This window comes from Syngnathus scovelli, chromosome 10, assembly GCF_024217435.2.
Source record: "Syngnathus scovelli strain Florida chromosome 10, RoL_Ssco_1.2, whole genome shotgun sequence".
Taxonomy (NCBI): Eukaryota; Metazoa; Chordata; class Actinopteri; order Syngnathiformes; family Syngnathidae; genus Syngnathus; species Syngnathus scovelli.
This window is the reverse complement of record NC_090856.1, coordinates 6,331,474-6,349,385: the sequence shown is the minus strand read 5'-3', so window position 1 is coordinate 6,349,385 and position 17,912 is coordinate 6,331,474. Positions and strand designations below refer to the sequence as shown.

At 41.5% G+C, this 17,912-nt stretch overlaps 2 protein-coding genes and 1 long non-coding RNA gene across 6 annotated transcripts; 2 read left to right on the top strand and 1 right to left on the bottom strand.

Moving 5' to 3' along the window:
- Positions 1-914: 914 nt before the first annotated feature.
- On the bottom strand, positions 915-8,039 carry atcaya (ATCAY kinesin light chain interacting caytaxin a). 3 transcript variants are annotated; one of them, XM_049731950.2, is made up of 13 exons: positions 7,450-8,039; positions 6,550-6,649; positions 4,526-4,584; positions 4,203-4,451; positions 3,962-4,135; positions 3,796-3,898; positions 3,579-3,710; positions 3,349-3,435; positions 3,160-3,258; positions 3,017-3,052; positions 2,892-2,954; positions 2,753-2,813; positions 915-2,293 (listed from the first exon to the last, which is right to left on the bottom strand). In XM_049731950.2, exons 2-12 carry the CDS (start codon positions 6,624-6,626, stop codon positions 2,780-2,782), a joined length of 1,113 nt encoding a protein of 370 aa, XP_049587907.1. In that variant the 5' UTR covers positions 6,627-6,649; positions 7,450-8,039; the 3' UTR covers positions 915-2,293; positions 2,753-2,779. The 3 variants fall into 3 exon arrangements, with proteins under 3 accessions (XP_049587907.1, XP_049587906.1, XP_049587908.1); XM_049731949.2 differs by having other exon boundaries at positions 915-2,278; XM_049731951.1 differs by lacking the exons at positions 6,550-6,649; positions 7,450-8,039 and adding an exon at positions 5,407-5,496 and having other exon boundaries at positions 915-2,278.
- Positions 4,278-5,723, top strand: LOC137840705 (uncharacterized). The gene is made up of 3 exons (XR_011087625.1): positions 4,278-4,421; positions 4,528-4,576; positions 5,585-5,723. It is a non-coding gene; the product is annotated as an uncharacterized lncRNA (long non-coding RNA).
- Positions 6,097-17,878, top strand: zfr2 (zinc finger RNA binding protein 2). Of its 2 annotated transcripts, none has more exons than XM_049731937.1 (20): positions 6,097-6,185; positions 8,504-8,603; positions 9,330-9,594; positions 9,710-9,827; positions 10,015-10,233; positions 10,448-10,791; positions 11,032-11,220; positions 11,284-11,509; positions 11,599-11,753; positions 11,841-11,960; positions 12,037-12,173; positions 12,262-12,388; positions 12,463-12,659; positions 12,810-12,978; positions 13,694-13,868; positions 16,118-16,206; positions 16,298-16,393; positions 16,535-16,646; positions 16,724-16,821; positions 16,899-17,878. In XM_049731937.1, the coding sequence occupies exons 2-20, from the start codon at positions 8,551-8,553 to the stop codon at positions 17,076-17,078; spliced, it is 3,069 nt and encodes a 1,022-aa protein (XP_049587894.1). In that variant the 5' UTR covers positions 6,097-6,185; positions 8,504-8,550; the 3' UTR covers positions 17,079-17,878. The 2 variants fall into 2 exon arrangements, with proteins under 2 accessions (XP_049587894.1, XP_049587893.1); XM_049731936.1 differs by having other exon boundaries at positions 12,244-12,388.
- Positions 17,879-17,912: the final 34 nt, after the last annotated feature.

The window sequence follows — 17,912 nt, the reverse complement described above, 5'->3', positions numbered from 1 at the left end:
CCTATAGTGACACTGATGTAACAGCAGTGTGGAAAACTCCCGTTAAATAAGTCAAAAAGTTGTGTTTAATTGTTTCATTATTTCATTATTAATTATCAGTCATGTAATACACTTTATTTAGCTTTAAAAGATCACTTTTTGGACCCAGTCAAACACTTGAGTAACTTATTATTTTTTGTGATTAAATCGAAATTAAATATAGTAAAATATTAGCACTTACAAATTATATCAAAATAATTTAATTATTTTATCATGACCAGTTATACATCAGCTTGAATATCTTATTACTTATTACTTGTTACATGAACTGTAACTTTATGAAGTATGTGCTATAAAGTCAGGTGATGATAAATGTGGTAAAAATTGTTTGTTTGTTTTTCCTTGTCAATATTCCTAAGCCAACTAAGTCCTTAAGCAAATAAAATGGCAGCTCACTCTAATGAGGATAGTATAATCATTTAATTTGTAAAAAAAAAAAAAATCTTTAGAATTGCCATAGTAATCCAAGGTAATTCTGAAATATTTTATAAAATTGACAGAAAGAGGTAAAAATAAAAGGGAGTACAGGACAAAGAATAACATTTGACACATTTCTCTTCACTTTTAGCTTTTACCTCTCACCTATGAACACCATGTTTCTATTTGTGTCTGTGTCTGAGTGTGAATTCTGTCACACTCATGAGGGTCAAGGGTCAGCTGTTGGAGGGCGTCTCCCTCATAAGTATGCTGGAGAGAAGTGTGTGATATGTGTCTCATGTTACCATGTGATATCACATGCATCCGTCTTATCTAAGAAAAAAACTCATTTTGAAGTCCCAAATCAAATTTCCCCTAGTAACACCTCATTTCATGGTATATTCACTCAATAAAATTCACTTTTTATGTTGAAAAAATGAAGTAAAATACCAAATGGATTTTAGGGAGGGACTATTTATTCAGTTCTATTCACAAAGCAGATATACGTATTTATTCAACTATGAACAACAAAAAAAACAACACGTATTGCAATCAAAATACACACACAAAAAAAAAAGCCAGTGTCTGTCTGTATATTGTGCTTTTATGGTCAAAAGGACAATCATTTTGGAAAGTTCATGTTTGTCTACATGTCATAGAGATAACAGAGTTTTGCTACATATGACAAGTCTATATGACTAATTGTCATATTTTGTTATTTTTATCAATGAGTTCAAGATCAGGCACTCAAATAAAAAAAAATCCAAATGTTTGAAAGTGATGGAGCAATAATGCAGCACTCATAGAAAAATAATGTTGTCCTGCTAGCATAACTATTGCATCAATGGAAGACAAGAGAGAGGGAGAGCAAAAAGAAAACAACGCCTCGCCATAAAAAGGGAAAAAATAGTCGATGTTGAACTGACAAAATACAATTATGTTGAACAGGTTGAAATAAAATGATGAAGTCTACTTTTTGTGTATGTGCATTCCTCTTAGAATCTACTCTAGCAAGAGGACCTTTTAGTTTGTTTAGAAAAATAAAACCGTGCAAAACGTGTACGTAGCTTTGAAAAGTAGTGCAAAATGTACAGTATGCAAAATACAGCAAAACTAAGTGATACCTAAACTAATCATATATTTTACATTTAATCTTATTGTATGATAAACATGCTATAAAGAAGAAAGGAATCACTAATTCATTCATGTCTTCAAATTAAGATTATTCTCTTTTCAGTGATATCTGTTTATATTTTAGCAAGATTATTCAAAACAAAAGTGGTTTGCCCGAGTGTCATTCTATGTCGTTATTTGAAGCCAAAAAGGAGGAAATAGTTACAAAATAGGAATGCAGTAATTTTATATGAGCATGTGCAAATAGTTCTCATATTTCTGCATTTTAAACTCAAGAGACAGAGGCACATGGTTTAAGTATAGATGGAGATCAGGGAGAACAACCTTGTCGGTTTTAGCATAATGGACAATGACATTTTCAAACTAAAAAACTTGAAAAGGCTTTATGATATAACAGCATGGAGCAAAATCAAAAACATTCTAGTGCAGTATTTACATCAAAAATAGCTTCGGGATGAGAAACATTCCTTCATTTGTTCCAACATTAAAGTGCAAGCGTAAAGTCCATGGAACAACAAACTCCTTTGCACAAATGTTCAATTTGTGAATGAACCCTCTCATCAAAAGAGAGGAAAAAAATGTGATGTTGCACTTGCAGCTGTATCGTGATCAAAAAATGATGAGTCCACAAAGAAGCGTGTGTCGTCCTTGAGGCTTCCGTGAATAGATTGATGCTCCAAGTGGCACACTGCAGCAAAAGAAACTGCAGGTGAATTAAAAACAAACCAAGAAATATTTTACTGCATAGTATGAATGAGCAACCTTGCTCTATTTTATTTATTTTATTTTTTATTATATTGCTCTAATGGCACTTAATGTCAGAATTACAAAGTGTGAGATAATTAAATTTGTTGACTCAGCATAAGTATAGATGTGATTGACATGCACAATTTAATTTAATGCAAAATTTTTAAAAATTTAAAAAACTCTTCCTTAATGAGAATAATAATGCTTTAAAGTGTATTATTGTTTGTTTGAATTGCTGTAGAACCTCATTGCAGCATTCTTATTTGGCCCCTTAAATGCAAAATATTAGAAACACTTCCTAGCACAGTTTTAGTTAAATTAGTAACACTGATTGTTTTGAGCAAAGTGTATTTTTTTAGATAGATACAGCTGATACACGTATATCGAATATTATATTGCGCGTGATCGGTCATACCTATTTAATCGGCGAAGTCTTCCCTTTTTATAATCCTTGCTCTACAATCATTGACTTTGGCCTGGAAAGAGAAAAAAATGCAGTGAGGATATTTTAATATGGTTAATTGTTGGCCCTCAGTAACACTTTGGACCAGTACCTCTCTGACTTTTTGTTGACCGGTTCCTTTTGCTCCACCTGCTGCTTTTGCTCTTGTTCCATTCTACACACATTAAAACTGAGCTGAAGTAATAGGGAGACACAAAATTATGATTCAAAACTCACCTTTCTCTGCGGGCTTTAATCCTCTCTTCGTCAAACCTGCAATGAATACAAATGTTTTATATTTTTAGTTAATTTTCAGCAATTACAAAAAAAAAGGTTTGTTTACAATATGGCCGACAGACCTACGCCTGATTTGAACTTACTGTAAAACACATTCTGGGACATGTACGTGCTCCATAGGGACCATTAGGGCCAATTCATCCAGGCTGTGAACATACTGGATCTTATTCATGAACTTCACACTGTAAATGGCAGCAAGTGGATGATATCGTCAATACAATAAAGGAATATAAAATATATGGTTTGGTATACATTTAACTTCTGGGTCTTACCTGATAAAGGGCCTGGATATTGCCAGTACAGTGCGTATGAACCAAGTAGGATGAGCAATGACCAGAGACTTCAAATTCTTCCTCAACCTGGCGTCAAAACACAGAAAAAAAATCGGACATAAAAAAAATATAAACAATAATACGTAGTAATTTTCCCCTTTGTGTAGATCAACAAGGTAACAAAAATATTGCTTTGCAAAAATATGGATGCTGAGATTTTTTTTTCCCACCTTCTGTCAATCATCTGGTAGCATTTCTTGAGCCAGCTAATTCCAGGCATTTTACTCCTGGGTGTGGCTCCGTTCATGTAGATGATCAGGTAGTCTTCAGCTACCAGCATCTCCAGACTGCTCACCACGTACCTGGAGGAGTAAGAGAGTATACTTCGTTATATTGATCAGCGACGATTACTATGATAAATAAATACTGAATAACCCGTAGACTCACAGGAAGAGGTTCTCCATGATGTAATGGTATTCTGGGATGCTGCTGTCAGGCAGGTAGCATGCAGAGAATACGATGATAGCATTCAGGCCCTCCCCAAAATAACCTGAGGAGAGAGTTTGAATTTTGTGACGACATAAATATTTTGAACGCAAAGTTGATGATTCACCTCCATGGGTGATGACTTTTTGGTACGGTCGGATGATCTGCATGTCGATTCTGTGCTCTTGTTCTCCGATGATCACCGTCCTCCACAGGCGTCCATTGTTGGGGTTTCCCTCCTCGTCTAAGTCTCCCGTACCACCAGTTGAACCTGCTTTGGCCGAGGCCACTGGAGTGTCATCTGGAATGACACAGTGATGTTTATTATTTATTGCTAATGGCTCCACCCAAAGAGGAAATCCTCTTACCTTCCCACTCCAGGTCATTGCCATTGGTGATGAACTCCAGTGAGTCCGTCTCATCCGGCGTATCCATGTCGTCCACGTTGATGTCCAGGTCGTCGGGCGTGTCCAGAAAGTCATCTGACAGCAGAGACCCCTCGCTTTTATCCAAGGACAGATTCATCTCCGGGGCAACCAGGGTACGCCGTGTACGACGCGAGGACGCCACGCCAGCGCCACCTCCAGGTGGGCTCACATTCAGGGAGTTGGGAGGAGCTAAGAAGTGAAGAGGGGAGATGATGCAACTTCGTTCCAAAAAATCAAGAGGTCCTCAATGATATTTGTCTTACAGGTTCTGTTGTCTGTGAGGCCACAAGAGGAGTCCATGTCTCCGTACTCGGGTAAGAGTCTGAGTGACAAATGACAGATCATTCATGTTAATAATGAGTAGTAAAATAAAATTAAATTAAATTAAATTAAATTAAATTAAATTAAATTAAATTAAATTAAATTAAATTAAATTAAATTAAATTGTTGAATAAAACTGAGCATTAAAACCTTGGCAATTGGGAGATTTTGATTGCATTAATTCTCAGTAAACTGTGGCGATGTACCTATACAAGATGTATCTTGTGACTGTATGCAAATCCTGTTCAACACTGTTGAGAAAACACTATAATAACCTCACACCAGAAGCATCACACAAAAGATGATTCCAATCAGTATAATGTCCAATGGGCCATTTAAAACAATAGCTTTGCCACTAATCCATTTTAACACTGAAAATGGCAGCCCAAAGAATAGGACGGCAATTAACATCTCTCCGTAGACAGATGAAGATTACGAGGCTGCCAGGCAACATGAGGCAGAGCAGAGGAGGAAACAGGAGAACAGAAAATGCGGGTGAGGGCACGATATGCTTTGTTTGTGTACCGTGAGTTTGCAGAACCAACCGAAGCATTTCATCATTTGTACACACAAAGCATATTATGAAGACAAACACAAAGTGCAAGTGATACAGGGAGCTACACTGCAGTGTGTTTTCCCAGCTGACGTGCTCTTAGAACGTCTCCACATGTGCTGCTGCATTCCTGCGTATGCTTTATCATCTCTTCTGCAGGAAAATAACCAGCACCCCCCGCCGAGTCACAGATAAACAACCTGAGACTCTCCCTCAAGGACCCTCACTTAAAAAAAACAGCCACCAATATGAATATGAAGCAAAGCTTACCTTACAAAAAATGAGGTCAAACCAATATTTGGGCTATACACGTGTCTTTATCTTCCTCAATATTCTTATTCATCCCCCTGTCTTCCCTTCATTGGTTTCACCCAGAGCATCTTTCAGAGGCCACGTTAGCAGAGCTTCTGCTGCAGCTTATATTCCTCCTCCTCTTTTTCTTCACCAGCAAAAACCTGACACCATTTCAGCAAACGGCGATATTGTGTTTTGGAATCGGTGACTGCCGCTGCATCACATGACCATTCCCCACGCCATTCACAAAGAGAGTGCCGCACCTGCTCTCTGCTTGAGGGAGGAGGGAGGAGGAGCACGCTGTGTCATCATCATTTCACAGTCAGACGGGTTTACATTTTTTGTATGATCACAACATTAGGTGTTCCATCGCAATTAAGAGTTATTATTTATTTACATTTGTCTGTTGCTTGTAATCTTATATAATCGAAGGTTTTGGTGTGAGAGTGAGAAAGCAGACCTTGTTCCTCTCTCGTTGATATGCTATCAGTTTTTTTGCATGACAAAACAAGATGTCTGTGGTTGGGGGGAGGGAGCAGGGGGTGGGGGGTGCCGGCTGTATGGGGAAAGGAGGAAAAGGAGCCAAGCTCCACCAGCCATCAGGTTGGATTTGGACTTTCTCCTTGCGTACATATTCTCAAAAGTGCTTGTTTTGTCTCTTGTCTACTAAAGGGTTCATATTTTTCCCTTGATATTGGAAATGAGTAAACTTGACTGCAACACAAGATCAGAAGATGTGATGTCAAGCCGTAAAGGTAAATCCCAGTTTTGATATTTTCAGATCTTTTTTTGCTGGTGATTGTTTCCTCACATTCATTCACATGCTTAAACCTTGAATGATGTCTCTTTTAAACTAAGATTGGGCTTGTTGTAGAATTGCTATTTAGCGATACATGTTGAAAATGCTTCTCAGTTTAAGCCATTGCCTTTTATGTTGATAGATACAATTTAATAGCCATTAAGAACATGCTGGAATAACAACAAAGCTCATTGTGTCATATTGTTTAGAACCACTTGGTGTGAAAGTAGCCTGCGAGTCGACAAACGTGGGTCCAAATGTCAACATACGGAATAAGTGAGAGGATTCTAACCAGTACAAAAGTAGCTGCTTTATCTCACCTAGGGAAGTCTTCATCTTGCCACTCGTCTTTCACTTCCATGTTGTCCATTCTTAGAGTCGCTTCTGTGGTGCCCATCCCTCAGCGAGGAGAGCAGGGGCCTGACACATATTTGTCAAAACAAAAACTGTGATTCAATGTTAAAAATGGAAAAAGGAAAAAGTTTTCTTTTCGGGAGTGGATTCAATCCAACCACGCACCACTTGAGGGTGATATTTTGGGGTTGAAAGCACCATGGGTCACACTGTTCTTCCATACCCCTGCACACTGGATATCATCATGTGAGAGGCATGTGATGAAGCCTATTTTTGTGGATCAAGTCTGATATTATACAAAATTCCTCCTCCTGAGTGCAACTCAAGAGGCTATTTTTGAGAATGATGTGCACGGTTTTATGCATTTTCGCAGTAAGAATTGATGCAGAATATTACACCCACTGAAAAAAAATATTTTTGTTGATGCTGGATTTGAGAGTGAAGATTAAGATTTATGTAGTATTTATTATCTGGAGACAAAATATTAGGTATACGTGCACAATATGATACAGTAATCGAGTATGCTTTGTTGCTAAGTAAGCTAACCAAAATAGCAATACCTCCCAAAGCTGCAAACTAAAACCACAACAATAAATGAAATGATTTGAGGTTAGAATCTCAGCAAAGAACACATTGTGTTTTTGATACAGTCAAGGTTAGCAAACAACATTTTAAGGATGTCTGCATGGAGCAAAGGGCATGCAATAGATAGAAATAGAAATTCAACTCAAATGTTGTGGCGAAAACTGCACATTATAATCATAAACAGTGAGATGGCCTGATTGCATTTCAAGGGTGACCCAGAATAGTTGAATTTCATTTGATGTCAGCTCAGCATCTGGAATGATGTCAATGACTGTACTCACATGAGATGATGGCGATCTCCCTCAAATTCTTCAGATGGTCTATCTGTGTGCTGTATTTCTCCTTCTTCTCCTCACTCACAGGAGCAAAGAAATTGTGTTGACCCTCCAAACTGACACAAATGCATATGTCTTCTCCTCCCCTACTTCACATGCATACATACACTCACGCACAGACACACAGATAGTGTCCTCAATGTCAGTCGCTAGCCAGCAGCAGGTGCTTGAGGACAGGGGGCACCTCTGTGCTGGAACCCCCACCCTCCTCGTTTCCTTTCCTTCGCCTCTGTCCACCTTTGTTGGGAAAAGACTGGCCGTGAAGAGCAAGCTGACAGGCTGTCTCTTAGCCCTGATGTCCGCACCGAATTTCTTCAGTCAGAGCGCATCGGCTGTAGCATCATCATCACTTCTCCCATACAGTCCCTTTTTCCTAATCCGGTTTTTATTGCCTATCTGGATTCCTCAATGGGAAAATCTTTTTTTAATCCTGCTGCAACTTGGGGAAACGAAGTACTGATGATTCCTGGAATAATCCTGCGGCTGTTGTCAGTGGTTCTCGGTGTAGCCAGTGTTCCCTGGCAACAGCATCCCTTTTCTCCCCTCCCACCCATGTCTCTTTCACACCCACCGCCCCATCTCTCAAATCCCCTCTACATGCATCCATTATTCAAGATTTTTGCTTCAAAGGTACTCAGCCAATCAGGTCACTTCTGGACCGATTGCATCTGACTGTGAAGTCCGTCCATCCTCAACTTTAACCCCCTAACCTTGGGTGTAAGGAACATATAAAGACAGACAACTATTTACTCACACTATCAACTTCAGGTTACTGAACCCACGTTGCTTTCCGCCGCACCATTGATATGGAATTTTTTCTAAATATTATTAATTTTACAGTATATTGTCAAGAATATGGTATCACGTTCGTATAATAAAATATGGAATATTTTTATTATTTGTATTATACTTAATATTTGCAGGCAGAAATAACGTTGTCGTTTCGGTGTTACGTTCAACTCCATTCGGAGGGGGAACTGTCTTGTGTTCTGTGTTTCAGTGACTCTTTGATGACTGGCACCACTGTACTGTACCGGAGAAGCCAAGATGGCTGCAAGCAATTATTTTGGCTTTACGCATGCAACCGGTCCCCAGTACAGGTAATTCAAATGATGCAAGCTCGCGTGAAACTAATATCGGAGTTATTATAACAGGTCGTCGTCGTGATTCGAGTTGTTTGTTGAAGTTTCCACTTGCGACGCTCTGCTGACACAAGCTATCTTCAGCTGCTAAGCTAAGCTGCGTAGGGCTAGCCGAGTTCATGTGCCTGCTTCCCTGCCATCAAGCATGCTGACTTGATTAAATGTCACATTGAAAAAAATCCAAAATGTCAATCCGATAAAGTCACTTGTTGACGGGAAAGAAGCGAATTAGTGGCTAAATTGGTGAGACCTGACTTCACCGGAGAGTTAAAACAGTGTTGGAGTAATAATGAACACGATAACGACACGGCAGCTGTGGATTTCTGTTCTTTGTGTTTGACCACGTAAATGCTGATGAAAGTAATTAATTTGAGGTCAGTGCGGCTCAGTCAGCCATGTAATGTTCCAACAATAGATGAGGATTGCAGGATCCATTATGAGCTCTTCCCTGATGACTGTGCCTGCTTTACATTTTTTATTAAAGCCATTAATTACAATGAAGACGATTTGTTGAAATGTGTTCTGATTATAGTTCAATTACCTTCCACTTTAAAGTGTCTGCTTGATTTTCCTCACTTTTCTCAATGGGCCATTCAAACCTACTGAGTACTGAGGAACTAGAAAATGGATGGATGGAGGACTGAAGTAAATATTGCAAAGTCGTGACCCATGTGTTTCTCTCAGTACCCAGCCTCCCCCGGTATACTCGCATCCCTCAACGGTCACCTACAGCGTCCAGCAGGCTCCCGCTGTGCTTCATGCCGTCACCGCCTCTTACGCGCCGGCCACAGTGCAGGCAGCCCAGCCTGTCGTCAGCGCTCCCTACACCGGCTATCAGACCCAACAGCCCCTTCCAGATTACACCTACAGGCCGCCGGCCCCCCCGGTAGCCCCGGCAGCCCCGATTCCCACCACCACGCCACAAACGTATCAGGTTTACGCCAACACGGTAAGTGCTGTTTCCTGCATTGCTTTGTGTCTGTCCTTTAAGGCTTTAGGTAGTTATCTTTTGACAGATGGTAAATCTTATGTCATTAACTTTCATATTGAAATCTTATTTCTAGCAAAACAACTACAACTATGCCCGCCCTGCTGTTGTGACCACCTATGACAATAAACAGTACTACCAGACAAGTATTGTTTCAGCCCAGAGCGGTGCAACTGACAATTACTACCAGACCGGTGAGACATTTATGCACTTGAAAGGAGCTCACTTAGATTTTTGAAATGTTCATATTCACACTCTTGTTAATGCAATTTTAAGTCACATGATACACGGTGGTCAAAATTTTGACAGGAAGTCCCGGAAGATCCACTGGGCGTATCCGATGTCCCATCGCCCTTCTCACTGCCCCCTTTGCTCTTTCAGTCGGAGTGAAGAGCGCTTATACTCCAGCCCCCACCACTGTGTACAGCCACCCGCCTCCTCCCCAGAGGCAGGTAACAACGCTGACGCCAAGCAGCTCGGTATCCACCAGCTACAACATCTACCCGGTGTCCAGCAGCGCACAGCAACCGCAAACACCGATTTCGTCCTACACCCTCGGCTCCACCTTCAGTTCGCCCACTTCAGTCGCCTCCTACTCAGGTAAGAAACGACCCTCATTGGACAAGGTTAAAATGAAAACATGACTGATTATTTTCTTAATTTTTAATCTGCAAAAAAGAAGATTTTGGCGAATGTGATTGGCAACTCACTTTCTATGTCAGGCTTTCTCCAGGTTCAGTTTAAGCTTCTGGTGAAGTAAATGTTGATTTAGTGCCTTCTAAAATTCATTCTTGTGCTTCTTGCTTACCCTCAGGCCTCAGCTACCCTAGCTATGACTCAACTGGCTACACCTGCTCATCCGCCACCTCTTATTATCAGTCGGCCCAGCAGACTTTGTCCCAACCTCAGCAGCCGCAGCAGCAGCCGCCGCCGCCGCCTCCGCCCCCACCCCGCCAGCCTCCAAAACCGCAGCCATCCAAGCAACTGACAAGCGCTTCCTGGAGCAATCCCGGCAGCAACATGGCGACGAGCTCTGTGGGGAGCGCCTACAAAAAGCCCACATTTCAACAGAACAAGCTGCAGAGGCCCAGAGGCCCTCCCAAGCAGCCCCAGCTTCATTACTGTGACATTTGTAAAATAAGCTGTGCAGGTCCTCAGGTGAGATACTCAAATGCCACTTCTTTTGGGAAAAATAAATAAATAAATAATAATAATTTTAATGCATGTAAGTTTAAATGCGTGTGAGCGGTAAAACTATTTTATTTTATACAGTCTGTATCACAGATTTTTTTTTGGGGTAGGGATTCACTGCATTTTTTTTATTTTCATTGATGATGGTCTTGCGCTAAGTTTCTTTTTTTTTTTTTCCCCCCCAACCCCCTGATCTTATTGAATCAGACATACCGGGAGCACCTGGAGGGCCAGAAACATAAGAAAAAAGAAGCTGCTCTGAAAACTGGCGGTCAGACAGCAGCCTGCAATGGGCCCAGAGGAGTCCGTACTCATTTACGATGCGAGTTGTGTGACGTCTCGTGCAATGGGGTGGATGCCTACGCTGCACACATCCGTGGCTCCAAACACCAGAAGGTTGGTGCAGCTTTACAATTCTTTGAGTATTTGTTGTTTTGTTCTAATTCTGTCTTTGTAAAGGTGGTAAAACTGCACACTAAGCTCGGCAAGCCAATCCCATCCACTGAGCCTGTGTTGGTGAACCCCGCAGCAGTCGTAACAACATCGACGGCTGCCTCCACCGCTGACGTGGCCTCTGTCACAAGCACTTCAACGACGAGCGCTGCACCTAAACCAGCTGTAAACACTGCCGCTAAAACAGCATCAGCAGTCAAGAAACTAGTTCCATCCAAAACAGTTTTCACTTGTAAGTTGTGATGCCATTTGGCATTTATTATGAGTCTGTGTTCTTTTCGGTTGCTCTTATGGTCAAATTCCATCATTCCATCCTTACAGCCAGTAAACCAGCCAGTGCTCCTGCAACTGCAGCGCCCCCTGTGGCGACAGCAGCAAAAGTAGAGCAGAGCATGAAACAAGTGCCAGAGGAGGATTGCATCAAGGCTGTGGGCCAGGGGGACATCCAGCCAATTGGCCATGACTATGTGGAGAAGGTGAGTGGGGAAAATCACTGTAATCTTTGCTTGTAAATGGTTGCTGGGGTTTTTTCTGCAGCAATTAACTATCAATATGTTTTTCAGGTGCTTAACGGTGATGGCAAAGTAATTCGCTTCCACTGTAAGTTATGCGAGTGCAGCTTCAATGACCCAAATGCTAAAGACATGCACTTGAAGGGAAGAAGGCACAGACTACAGTACAAGGTAGCAAAGTTACGAGTTGCATTTTGAAAATAATTCCTTACATGTCTTTAATGGTCTTTTTGCTCTCTTTCCACAGCGGAAAGTGAACCCGGAGCTCCCAGTGGAGATCAAACCTAGTAACCGAACCAGAAAGCTGCAGGAGAGCAAACTGAAGAAGGAGAAGACGCTGATGAGACAGCAAGATGATGAGCAGCACTGGCACATGGAGAGGAGGTTAGGATGGTTCTTCAAATTAGTCTGTGATTGGGAATATTGAGATCTGTGTCATGTTTTTCGCTCACAGTCCTCCCCGCTTGTGTAGGCGATATGAGGAGGACATGTACTGGAGAAGAATGGAGGATGAGCAAATGTACTGGGGGGAGCAGAGACGCAGGATGGCTCCTCCACCACTCATGAGCCACCCTGGTATGCCAGTGCCCCCTTTGCTGGTGAGTTTAGTTATTGCAACGCTTTCTTTCACTTTGCCATATCGATAAGCTTTATTTTCGCCCCATCGTGTAAGTCGTGCGTGCGGCGGCCCGACTCACCTGACGACCGCCTTGTGATGGCCAAACATGCCACCATTTACCCGGGGGAGGAAGAGCTGCAGGCTGTTCAGAGGATCGTCTCCCACTCTGAGCGAGCCCTGAAGTTGGTATCAGACAATCTGCTTGAGAAGAACAGCACGACTGCTGATACTGAGAGCGGGGACTTGAAAAGGTATGAATGTGGACACAATTTCAGGTTATGGGGTCCACGCTGATGGTATTGAAGTGAATATTATGTCAACAAAATAAAAGTGTACAAAATTGCAGAAATCCAAAGGACTTTCAGTCTAATGAGGTTTTGCCTTTGTCGTTCTCTGGATAGCACTGCGAGCGCAGCCCGGCTCTTAAGAGGTGTGATGCGGGTGGGCATCCTCGCCAAAGGCTTACTACTTCGGGGCGACACGAACGTTCAACTCATCCTGCTCACTTCTAAAAAACCCACCGTCTCTTTACTCAAGAACATTGCCAAGCAGTTGCCCAAGGAACTGGCGGTAAGAAAATGGCACGCATGTATCACCGCACTTCATGTGTGACACCTCTGAACATGGATCCTGACATGAAGGAGAAAATGTTCACCCTAGCCTCCATTTTTGCAGGATGACGTTTTTTTTCTGTTGTCAGGTGCCTTAGCATTTCAAAATAATTATAGCATTATATTTTTCAGGTTTTGTCATCAACATTGTGCCAAAGCAGCGAGATCGTCAAAAATAAGCTTTGTTTACTGTCCTGCTTCTTTCAGAATGGGTTCCTCTCTTATCCCAGAGTGGTATTTATCTCTCACACCAAGTAACGAAATGTATCGACTGTATACGAATCTCTAAATTGAGCCACCTCTTGGCTTAAGAGAGAAACCCAGGTTCTGTCTGAATGTCCGTCAGGAGACAGAAAGTGGGGAAACGACGACTTGAATGTTAAAAAGATACCCGTCATGCTGTATGTGTAATGTTTAATCCACTGATCTTTAGATGCACTGCCTGGTTATGACACCTGAATCCTACAGAGCAAGAGATGGGGTTGCATAAAGTGTTCACGTCCCTCCCCTAAATATTATTTTTCAACTATATTGTCAACTGTATTTGCAGTAGTCTTGGAAAAAATAATAATATTAATTGCCCCCTACTTTTGCCTTATAAGGCGCATTGCCCCCCACATATTTACCCCACCTCCTCTGTAGTGAGTAATTCTAAGTGTCCTTTGAACCGGCAGACATTTTCTGAAGATCAGTATGAGGTGCAGGCTCACCCAGAGGAGGCCAGCGTCGTCATATTATCGAGCAAGGAGCCCATAATGCAGGTGACCGTTTCTCTCACCTCGCCGCTCATGAGGGACGACCCTGCTGCCGAGAAGGACATGCAGGCAGGAGGAAAAGCGGCTGAGAAAGGTTAGAGAAGCCAAAGCTTTCAGTAGCGGAGAAGCACATGTTGGCGCTGTGTCTAATACACTTACAGTATATGCCCCGCCCACTTTTGCACCCACTAGTCGCCCCCAAATTTGAGCTGGATTGGATGTGATTTACTTTTGTTTTAACTCGGAAACCCTAAAACAGAAAGAACCCCCATACTAATTTATCCCAATATTTTATATTTCCTCCTTTTTTTTCCCCCCCCTTACAGCCACACTAAGCCCCTCCCAAATGTTTTGTTTAATTTCCACATCACGAGACTCAAAAGCCGGGCTCTCCGACCTTTCTGTGCCACGAGGGTGTATGTTTTGTGATCCGAGCACCCGGATACACAAGATCAAGAAACCGCCTGGATTGAGGATCACTGTTCAGAAATAGTCGGGGAGGGGGAGAAGAGTATGAACTCTGAAATTGACAAAAGTATTGGGCCACGCTTTGAATTCAGGCCTTTCAGTCAATTTACATGACAGAACAGAGATGTGAGTTCAAAAAGAGACAAAATACCCACTCGCACTTCAAAATGTGACAAAATGACAACCAAAATCATATTAATGGGATGTCCGTGGCCAAATATTTCTGTCCATTGTGAGCAGTATTTCTAGTTTGGTGGCATTACTGCGTTTTAACCGTGAGACGAGCTTTATTGAGGTGACTTTTTCATTGTTTTCCTCCAGCTGTCATAATGTTGCGTTCTGAGCCAAAAGGAGCTTGAGTGTTTTCCTCACAATTATCTGAATTCTTTCAATCACCACATTTGGACATCAGTCAAGAAAGCCTTTACCTTTGCTGCCCCTCCCATCGGGCATTGTTATGAATGCCAAAATGACGGTGGTGCAAACATTCCTGCTCCAAATACTCAGCATTTCTTTGCTTGTTTCTCATTGAGAATGCATGGTGGTGATGTTTTCTATGGCTTGCCATCATCCATTTTCTGTTGCTGATCAGGTATAGGTAATTGTTTATCGGCTGACCTAGTCGTAGCACTGAGCATGGGGAAATGAACGTGGCTCATATTTAATGAGCTTTGTGGAGCAGCAACACAGATTAGTGGCGTAGATTACACTTTTTTTTTTTTTTTTTAAAAAAGAAAAGGTGCCTTCAATTTGTCATCAAGCTCTATTCATCATATCCTTCCTACTCACCAAACACTTAGCATGTTCTTCTTTTCTTACAACCGACTATTTTATTATTACTAATTGTGTCCATTGATTTCCCCAATATTTTTGTTTCGTCTCACATAAAGGCATGAATGGAGGAAAGCATCCTCGCTCTCGTAACTTTCTTTATAAAAAGCAGGGAAGACACAGGAAGATCAAACGCTGTACGAGGCGTGACACCAATTTTTCATGACATCTGTGCCTTTGTTTTAAAATTGTCTGGAGATGAATAATCGGGAGACACCGCCATCTACAAACGCACTTTTCAAGTTCTAAGGACGATTAAAGTGCATGTTTCAATTGTGTCATTTTTCAGAGGCAGAAAAAGTTTGTCTGCATCGTATGAAATGACAAAAACATTGAAATGTTAAAAGTGCATCTAATTTTTGATAAACGCTTTCACGATGTGCTGTACTGGGCTGACGACAATATGAATCGTGCCTAAGTCCCATTTAAAGAACCAATGTGTCGGACATGAGGGGAAACAATTCTGGCAATATTCTTAATCGAATCAATTGACATCCAATCCATGAAATGTCATCAATTCTGTCACTTTCAGTCATTACCTTTATTAGAATCTATTGTGCATCATACTGAGATCTTTGCCTAATATTTCGCCCTCCCTCTCCTTTATCTAAAGGCCAAGTAAATAATAGTGATTCCTTTCAATGTGATCTTCATTTTCACCACTAGATGTCACTAAATCCTTCACATTGGTCCTTCAAAGTTTCCCAGAATTTTCTCCAGAAATGTTGAAGTTTTTGTTTGTTTGTTTGTTTGTTTGTTTGTTTGTTTGTTTGTTTGCATGTACCTTTTTGTTGTTCTTTTCTTTCTCTCACCCAGAAAAAAAGCATAAGACAGTGTAGCTTCTTCTTTGACTTTTATACTTTCTGACCCACCTTCTGTTTCTCTCTCACTAACTAAATGAAGTAAGCACATTTTAAAGGAGCGGAAAGACAATTGGGTCATGCGTGATAAATGCTTCCACTACACATTTGATTTATCAACAAAACACCTACTGCTTGCGGTTTATTTATTGCCATCATCGAGTGTTTTTATTTTCTCTGTCAGATGATGCTGAGAATGACCCACCCGATCCTCTGAATAAGAAAACATGTTTAGAACACTTGGCCGCACTTCGTCATGCCAAATGGTTTCAGGTAAAAGTTTTGCATGCATCTTAAGTGGCATTTTTACTCTATCGGTTTTGTGGATGTAATCAGCTCATCTCTGTGAATGCTTCCACTGAAGGCTCGTGCCAATGGACTGCAGTCCTGTGTCATCGTCATTCGAGTCTTAAGAGATTTATGTCAGCGGGTGCCCGTCTGGGGGAAGGTTCCAAGCTGGGTAAGTAGGTTTCTATGTAAAAAAAATAAAGTTAATAAAGATTAGCTTGTTTTTTGCGGATGAGCAATAATCTCCATTCCTGGTCCATATTAATTTATTCATTCATTCATTTATTAATTAATTATTATCCTGTTGTTTTAGGCAATTGAGCTGTTGGTGGAGAAAGTCATCAGCAGTGCGACAGGCCCGCTTAGCCCAGGAGAAGCCTTACGCAGGGTGTTGGAGTCCATGGCCACGGGAATTCTGCTACCAGGTACAGGGTTCTTTGTTCACGCCATATATTTTTTTAAACAGTTGGGTCTTTAATTTGGTTTCCTCCCCTTTTCTCAGATGGGTCAGGGTTGTTGGACCCTTGCGAGAAACATCCAACAGATGTCTTGGAGAGAATGGATCTTCAAGACAGGGAGGACGTAACTGCCAGCGCACAGGTAAGCTATGAAAATGTCCTCCCAAGGATGCTTATGATTGACAAGCAATCCTGATGACCTCGTTTCCTTCACTCCAGCACGCGCTACGGCTGCTGGCCTTCCGTCAGATTCACCAGGTCCTTGGCATGGATTCCATGCTCGCGACCAAGGCCGCCGTTCGCAACCGTAAACGCCTACGGGACGTTAGCGACACGAGCGAAGGCGAGGGGGAAGGCGAAGTCAAAAAGGAAAAGAAGGAAGAGGCCGTGAGTGCTTGACATCCAGAAGGACAGCTCGCCAGTTTAGTATCAGCTCAAATGTCACCATTTTACAAAAAACAGAACTAAATCGAGTCGAAAAGGGTGACTTCTTGAAAAAAACTGTCTAAAAATGGCGACTCCTTTTCCCCTCATGATTATTACGCACCCATGTATAGAGATGTTAGACGAGTGTGAACAGTAAAAAGCTATAGAGTGACTGATTGCATCATTCCATTTCATTTTAACTGCAGCAATGTTGAGTCACAGTTGACAAACCACAGCTGCCAACCCCTTTAAAAAACAAAAACAGACAATATTTGGAGGAAACATGAACATGGAAATTAAATATTTAAGGGAAAGCGGTAAATAGAACCTAACGAATCAGTGGGACATCCAGATGAAGACTGTCTTTGAGAACTGCCATGTTGCACTCTCAGTTGTCCGCAAAGCGACGACGAAATGCCTAAGAAGGGAACTTTACTGAACTATCAGTAATAAGCAGAAGAGATGACTGAATTTTGTGGTTTGAGCTTTTGTGCCTGCATGACGGTGCAGGCTGCAGTACACTGAAGACAGGAGGAAGAAATATGACATCCTAAGGGGTGATTGCGCAACACTTTTCTTTAGAAGTTCTCACGGAGTGCTTTTGTCTAAAGTGCAACTGTTTTTAGTTTGAAACTACGGAATATGTTACTGTTGTTTTTTTTTGGACCATAATTTTAGTCATGTTATCTAAATTGAGTTTGTGTTGTCTATGGTTTTATGCCATTGTAAATAAAAAAAAAAGATGTGGAGTAGAAGCTCCAAATTCCATGTGACTATTTGCGTCATATGTCAGGAGAAACACATTTA